General features: G+C 34.2%; 1 protein-coding gene across 1 annotated transcript; it reads right to left on the reverse strand.

The window, feature by feature from the left end:
* Window positions 1–578: 578 nt before the first annotated feature.
* On the reverse strand, window positions 579–1,945 carry LOC127086898 (transcription factor bHLH162). The gene is made up of 3 exons (XM_051027722.1): window positions 1,724–1,945; window positions 1,314–1,634; window positions 579–1,203 (listed from the first exon to the last, which is right to left on the reverse strand). Exons 1-3 carry the CDS (start codon window positions 1,859–1,861, stop codon window positions 1,027–1,029), a joined length of 636 nt encoding a protein of 211 aa, XP_050883679.1. The 5' UTR covers window positions 1,862–1,945; the 3' UTR covers window positions 579–1,026.
* Between the last annotated feature and the right edge of the window lie 6,919 nt (window positions 1,946–8,864).

Genomic DNA, 8,864 nt, shown 5'->3' on the forward strand with positions numbered 1-8,864 from the left:
TAACTCTTTTCTCGTAAATGCTTTGGTACTTCAAGTGTACTCCTACTGCAAAATACTAAAATGCCACCTTTTGAAATGATCCCTAAGACTTGCTTGAATACTAATAAAAAGTAACCGTCGGGAGGTTACAAATCTTTCTTGAGATGACACATGTCGGCTCACTCCTCCCATATACGTGGATATCTACCCACATTTCGGCTACCCATGATCACCCTTCTCATGGAGATATCCTTCGACTTCGACTGACCCTTCTGACGTCGACCCTGGATTGTCCAATTCCCTTGTCGACCTCCTGTTCCGACGAACCTTCTAATCGACCAGACTTCTTCTTTAGCCGAAATTTGTCAGCTATCAGTAGCATTGAATAATATTATTTGATTGAATGATGATTATATATCCAACTAAATTCAAAGAGTAACAAAATGTTCACCATAAAAAAATTCTCAAGAAAATTATTTCTTAAAATATATATATATATATATATATATATATATATATATATATATATATATATATATATATATATATATATATATATATATATATATCTTTCTTAAATCTATAACAAAACCCTAAATCCTAATCAAAGTAGTTTAAGGTGCAGAGGTGACTTAGATATTGCACTATAAACAGACTTTTTTATGCCATTAAATGAATTTAATCACACCATCTCTCTCTTCTTCCTCCTAAACATGCTGCGATCTACCAATCTCTTCATCACCTTCTGTCACCATCTCTTTTGGTTGTTGTTTTGTCTTAGGCTTTCATGGAGCTGTGTAGCCTGGTTCTCTTTATTCCTTTATAAATATTTAATTTTATTTATATATAACTTATGTTTTGCTATTAAAAAAAGTACACAAGAAGACACTTATATTAAATAAACACCTATTAAGAAAATTAGGGCAAATATTTATAGTTCGCCAAATTTTCAAAATCTATACTACATGTTCAAAAGGTTCTATATGCTACACATAAATTAGTTACAGTCTGCAGTGCATTTGTTGCATCTCTTCTTCTTCCTCTTCATTAAGAATTTGGTAAATACTTGTTTACTATAGAATTTAGATCCCAAGTCTCATTTCCAATCTCAAAATCCCACAATGGAGGCTCTATTAATTGCACCTTGCTCATAGATCCATTCACAAACCTCTTTAATCTCTCACCTACTTTGGTCTCTCCAAATTGAAACAATGACCGCGGATTCTACAGAAAAGCAATTATCAAACAAAATAAATCAATCATAAGATTAGTTATGTTAATTTCCTTTGCAAAAAATTATTAAGATTAAAGAATAGATCCATGTATGTATATACCTCTGCATGCACAACATGAATAACCGAATCTCCAGCCAGTGAAGAATTTACAGAGATGACCTCCACGTGATCTTCATGCAGTATTCTCATAATTTCACAGAAAATGAACTGTTCGTCAACCCCACATGTTACAATAACTTGTAGAGAAGAACCATTTTCATGAATCTCTATTTTTGGTCTTGAAGAACTCGAACAGCCACTACGCGATCTCTTGTTTCTCATTAAACTTTCTTTCTTCTCCTTCGCCGATTTCAAACTTGTCTCTAAGCTCTTAATGTAGTTTATAGCTTCGTCTATCTGATCTGGTAACGGTAAAGCTTCCTGCATGAAATGAAAAATAATAACAAATTATATAGTATTATAAAACAATAATATATATTGATGGAAATAGAAGAGAGATGATGCTGCACCTTGGGATTGTAGTTAGGAAGAAGAGAGTTGAGTTTGGAATAGAGACTCTTCATCTTATTTCTCCTATTTTTCTCAATAATCTTTCTTTCGATTTTTGTTGAACAACAAGGTTGACCTTTTTGTTGATAGTGGTCCATTGGAAAACAATCCTTGATTATGATGAGAAGGTTAAATGAATTGTTTATGTATTTATATATAATCAATTTTACAATATGATTTAGTCATTGATTCATAATAGATGAGGTGAATGTGAAGAGTGAAAAAGTGAGGGCAAGACAAATATATCACCTATTTGGAATCACATACAGTCATACCTTGAATATGTTTTTGTTCTTTCTGCACAATCCGACAAATCTTCTTAAACCGCGTTGTTTCAATTTCAGTCATAATAATAATGCTTTCAGTATTATTGTCGTATTTCAAGATGTGATTCATATGTCAAATATTGCGTCCGTCTTGTTCTTCCGTTAGACTGCGATGTCTATTTTTAGTCATCCTAACAAAATCTAAAACCACACCATTTTGACAAGATTTGTGCAGATTTTTTTAACATTCAAAATTATATATATATATATATATATATATATATATATATATATATATATATATATATATATATATATATATATATATATATATATATATATATATATATATATATATATATATATATATATATATATATAATTTAATGATGTACTATAAATTTTATTTAATTTTGATAAATAATATTATTTTAATATAATTGTTATGGTCTCATAATTATTTTTAATATTAATTATAATAAATATAATATATATTTTATGATGGAATTAAATATTAAAAAATATATATATATATTAATTTTAATATATATTTTATTATAGAATTAAATAGTAAAAAAAATTAAGTTCAACTAATAAGTTATTTAGTAAAATTAAAAGTCAATTAATATTAAATTAATAAAATCCAACATACTATTTAGTAAAATTAAAAGTCAATTAATATCAAAGAGGGCAAAGCACAATGAAGAATTGTTTGATTTAGATGTTTAAGTTGGGTTGCGCTTTAGAGTATGTATAACTATGACATCTTTGTCTAATATTGTTTAGATCCTATCTACACAGAAGAAAATAAAATTTCTATTGTTTTCTAATAAAATCAATACAAATTTTTAAAAGTTTAATTATTTTGATTCTTGTACCATATGCCTCGTATGCTCTATATTTTCTTTTATGCATGTCTTCGTATTGTATCCTAAATCTTATATGCACTGCACCATCAGAAATTCAAAAAATTATATATATATATTGTTTTACAATAGAATTAGGATCCATCCTGTAAGAACCCTGCCAATCTACCATGCTTAGTCGTACTCATAAGTATTAGGATCCATCTTGTAAGAACAAAATCAGTTTTACAATAGAATTCCAAGATTTTGATGATAACAAAGGATGAAATCAAAAATGGCACCCTAACGAAATTTTTCTAAGTGTGCAGGACTCTGAACAGCAACGAAGGACTCTGATCATTCTATCAGACACAAACACTGATCAGATACAAAGTGCTAAAAGATCAGATGCATCTGAGGAAGAAGTGCGCCCAAAAAGTTCTGAATCTGAGCAAAGCATACAGTAAAAAGAATCAGAAGCTCTAACATCTACTGGTCTTAGTTCTGATGATCTAGAAGACTAGTACTCTGAGAAGCTCTGATGAAGTCAGACATGTTCTCCTTCTGAAGAATGACTCCGTACAACAAGACTCTAATGAAGATTCACCAAATTCAGAAAGAGTAACGGAAAGAATTTCTCTATATGGAAAGGAATTATTTTAAGAAAGAATTTATTCAGGGAGACAAAATGGTTATGGCAAGAAACACAGAAGTAATGACATTGAATGCTCATCAAAGACCAAGATTCTGTCATCACTCCAACGGTCCTTCTCACTACTATATAAAGGACAATCTACCTCATTGAGAGAACAACAACAACGCACAGAAAAAGTCATTCATATTCTCTCTCAATTTTCACGAGCTGCTGCTCATACGTGAAAACTCTTGCTCAAATACTTTGCTGTAATACTTGCTTACTCTTATAAGCACTTTCTATTACAAATTTATTTTACTAAATTGCTTTTGTTCCTCAAGTGACTCTGTGTAGTCTGTATACTTGAGAGGACTAAGAGATCATTCTCTTAGACGTTTGGTTGTGTAATCTTTCAAGATTAGTGGATTAAGTCCTTTTTGAAGGCGAAATCACCTTGGCCGGGTGGACTAGAGTAGCTTTATTTTCTAAGCGAACCAGTATAAAATTCTGTGTGTTCTTATTTTTGAAAAAGCTTTTATTTTCTAAAAAAATTCAAACCCCCCCTTTCTAGTTTTTCTCACCTTCAGTTGGTATCAGAGCTTCGGCTCTGTTATTGATTTTCTAATCAAACACTTAACAGTGTAGAGAGATCCAGAACGAGAAAAACTATGGCCAACACCAATGAAAGAGATAGTTACAACGCTAAGTCTCCAGTCTTTGATGGAGAGAATGTCGATTACTGGAAAGATAGAATTGGAAGTTTCTTTCTGGGCTACGATGCTGACCTCTGGGACATTGTCACAGTTGGTTACATACCACCTGTAACAGATGCTGGAGTTGCCATTCCCAGAAACAAAATGACAGATGATCAGAAGCGTGAATTCAAGAATCATCACAAAGCCAGAACGATACTTCTCAATTCCATATCCTACAATGAGTATGAAAAAATTACCAACAGGGAAACAACTAAAGAAATACTTGACTCCCTGAGGATGACTCATGAAGGAAACTCTCAAGTCAAAGAAACAAAGACTCTGACTCTAATCCAGAAATATGAAGCCTTCAAAATGGAGGATGATGAAGTTGTAGAGGTAATGTTTTCTAGATTTCAAACTCTAATTGCAGGTCTCAAAGTGCTAGATAAAGGATATACAACTGCGGACCATGTCAAAAAGATAGTCAGAAGCTTGCCAAAGAAATGGAGACCCATGGTCACAGCCTTAAAGCTATCAAAGGATCTGAACAACATCAGCCTTGAAGAACTTGTCAGTTCACTCATAAGTCATGAGATAGAACTGGAGGAAGATGAGCCTCAGAAGAAGATCAAGTATGTAGCACTAAAGTCCATATCAGAAAGGCGCAAGTCTGACAGGAACAAAGCCTTCCAGGCTGAAGAAGAAGACATTGATGACTCTGAAAAGGAAGATTCTGACGATGAGGAAGAATTATCCCTTCTGACCAGAAGAGTAAAACAACTCTGGAGAAAAAGGAATAATAACTTCAGAAAACTAAGATCCAAAGGAGATCGATCAGAATCACCTCAAAAGGTAAATCTAACAAAGATGTTACGTGTTATGAATGTAAAGAAACAGGTCATTACAGAAACAAATGTCCCAAGTTGAAGAAAGATAGTTCCAGAAAAGAGAACTTCAAGAAAAAATCCTTCAGAACCAAAAAGGGACTGATGGCTACCTGGGACGACAGTGAATCTGACTCATCAGAATCAGACTCTGATGAACAGGCAAATGTGGCACTCATGGCTACCACCTCCAAGAACACTTCAGATGAAGAATCTGAATCCGAAGAGGTATTTTCTGAACTTTCTCGATCTGACCTAGAATCATGCCTATCTGAAACTCTAAACTCATATCAGAAACTCAAACAAAAATTTAAGGCTGTAAAAGGTGTGCTTGAAGAAACTCTAGAAGAATGTGGTAAACTTGAGATAAAAATTTTAGAACTAAAAGATGAAAACAGAACCTTGATATTAGAAAGAGATTCAACAAAGAAAAAATGCTCAAAACTTGAAGAAGCGTTATCTCAAGCTCCACAAACTTCAAACACAATAATTTATGAATATGAAAAATCTTTTCAAAAGTTTATGAAAAATGGGATAGAGAGGAGCAGAATGGCATCCATGATTTATGGGGTCAGTCAGAACAATAGAAAAGAAATTGGGTATGATCCTAGTGAAGATAAAAGTTCTACTAATGACCAACCTAAATCTCCATTTTCCTATCACTATACACATACACAAGCACAACGATTTAATAATGCTAGAAAACCCAAAGTGTTAAGAAACTCTGGGAAAACTAATCACAAAGGACCCAAAAGATTCTGGGTACCAAATGATAAGATTGTTTATGTTGCAGATATCTTATGCAGTAGAGTTAAAACACCAGTCATGGTACCTGGACTCTGGATGCTCGCGACACATGACGGGAAGAAAGTATATGTTCCAAAAACCTGGAACTTAAAGATGCTAGATTCGTAGGCTTTGGAGGAGATTAGAAAGGAAGGATCAGAGGCTCCAGAACTATTGGTAATAGTACTCTTCCCTCTATATCTGATGTTCTCTATGTAGAAGGATTAATGCATAATCTGTTATCAATAAGTCAATTAAGTGATAACGGTTATGATGTAATCTTCAATCAAAAAACATGTAAAGCCATAAATCAAAACAATGGATCTGTCCTATTCACTGGAAAGAGGAAAAACAATATTTATAAAATAAATCTTTCGGACTTAAAAGAACAAAATGTAAAATGTTTGATGTCTGTTCATGAAGAGCAATGGGTATGGCATAGACGCTTGGGCCACATTAGCATGAGAAAGTTATCTCAGCTAAATAAACTCGAGTTAGTCAGAGGTCTACCTAAGCTGAAGTTTTCTTCAGATGCTCTATGTGAAGCATGTCAGAAAGGAAAATTTTCAAAATCATCTTTTAAAAAGAAAAATATTGTTTCTACCTCTAAGCCTCTAGAACTTCTTCACATTGATTTATTTGGTCATGTGAAAACAACATCAGTCATTGGAAAGAAATATGGACTAGTTATTGTTGATGATTTTAGTCGTTGGACATGGGTAAAATTCTTAAAGCACAAGAGTGGTCTCACTTTGTATTCACTAGCTTCTGTTCCAAAGTTCAAAACGAATTTGACTCTAAAATCATCAGAGTCAGAAGTGATCATGGTGGGGAATTTGAAAATAAATTTTTTGAGGAATTATTTGACTCTAATGGAATATCCCATGATTTCTCCTGCCCTAGAACTCCACGATAAAATGGGGTTGTAGAGAGGAAGAATAGGACACTCCAAGAGATGGCCAGAACCATGATCAATGAAACAAATGTGGCTAAGCACTTTTGGGCTGAAGCAGTAAATACAACGTGTTATATTCAGAATAGAATCTCCATAAGACCTATTCTGGAGAAGACTCCCTATGAACTGTGTAAAGGAAGAAAACCCAACATTTCTTATTTTCATCCTTTTGGATGCTCTTGCTTTATTCTAAATACTAAAGAACATCTGAACAAGTTTGACTCAAAAGCACAAAAAGGCATTATGTTAGGATACTCAGAACGCTCTAAAGGCTATAGAGTATACAACACAGAAACCAAAATTGTGGAAGAATCAATTCACGTCAGATTTGATGATAAGCTTTACCCTGAAAAGTCAAAGCTAGTTGAGAAACTTGCAGATCTAGAGATTACTCTTGCAGGTTCTGACGAAAAGATCAAAGCACTTGAAGCAGCTGCCACTCAAACTTCAGAAGGAACTAAATCCCCAGCAATCCCAAAGAAAGCTAAAAGTCGCCTCAACATATCTGAAGAGTTGATTCTGGGAAGCAAGGATGAACCTATCCGAACTAGGTCAACCTTCAAGGTACCTGAAGAAACTCCTCTGGGACTAGTATCTCTGATCGAGCCTACTTCCTGTGATGAGGCACTTCAAGATAGCGACTGGGTTCAAGCCAAGCAAGAAGAACTGCAAAGGATAAAGAAAGCTGAAGCCAAAGCTCTAGCTGATGTCGTTGCTGCCGCTGAAGCTGAAGCACAAGTCAAAGATGCCGCTGAAGCTGAAGCACGCCTAGCTGAAGAGTCTGCCACCAGGGTAGAACAGGATGCTCTGACTCAGGGGGAGCCCTCCACTTTTGTCCCTCCGGTTCTAAAGACCCTTGAAGAACTTCAGAAAGAACAACAAGAAGTCCGAGCCAGACTGGATCAACAGGACTCAGTAAATGTCAACATTCAGAATCTGCTGACCCAGCTGCTCCAGAGGATGCCTCCACCTCCAAACCCTTAGGCACCTAGGACTTGTTTATGTGTTCTTTTCCTTTTGCTTGTTGCTCTGATTTGCTTGTTGTTTTCTGCATTCTTGTTTTTTTGTATTTCTGGCATCTGTACCTGCTATGTGAATATATATATATATATATATATATATATATATATATATATATATATATATATATATATATATATATATATATATTTGCTAAGTCTTTTTTATTCTGACAAAAAGGGGGAGAACTAAAAACAGCTCTGGTGAAAACATATCTAACTCCTATCAGAACTCTGCAAACATTGTTTCTAATGCTTTGACTTAGAAATTTGCAAGAGAGTAGCTAGAAACAACATATCATGGAAGGTCCGGTAAGAACTTCTGAACTCCCAGACTTATCTCAGGGGGAGCTCACTTCCATCTGATCTAAAACTCTTATCTAAAAACTATTTCATCTGTGAATTAAAATTGTTTTGTCATCATCAAAAAGGGGGAGATTGTAAGAACAAAATCAGTTCTACAATAGAATTCCAGGATTTTGATGATAACAAAGGATGAAACCAAAAATGGCACCCTAACGAAATTTTTCTAAGTGTGCAGGACTCTGAACAGCAACGAAGGACTCTGATCATTCTATCAGACACAAACACTGATCAGATACAAAGTGCTAAAAGATCAGATGCATCTGAGGAAGAAGTGCGCCCAAAAAGTTCTGAATCTAAGCAAAGCATACAGTAAAAAGAACCAGAAGCTCTAACATCCACTGGTCTTAGTTTTGATGATCTAGAAGACTAGTACTCTGAGAAGCTCTGATGAAGTCAGACATGTTCTTCTTCTGAAGAATGACTCCGTACAACAAGACTCTGATGAAGATTCACCAAATCCAGAAAGAGTAACGGAAAGAATTTCTCTATATGGAAAGGAATTATTTTAAGAAAGAATTTATTCAGGGAGACAAAATGGTTATGGCAAGAAACACAGAAGTAATGACATTGAATGCTCATCAAAGACCAAGATTCTGTCATCACTCCGACGGTCCTTCTCACTACTATATAAAGGACAATCTACCTCATTGA

The sequence above is a fragment of the Lathyrus oleraceus genome, chromosome 5, assembly GCF_024323335.1.
Source record: "Lathyrus oleraceus cultivar Zhongwan6 chromosome 5, CAAS_Psat_ZW6_1.0, whole genome shotgun sequence".
Lineage (NCBI taxonomy): Eukaryota > Viridiplantae > Streptophyta > Magnoliopsida > Fabales > Fabaceae > Lathyrus > Lathyrus oleraceus.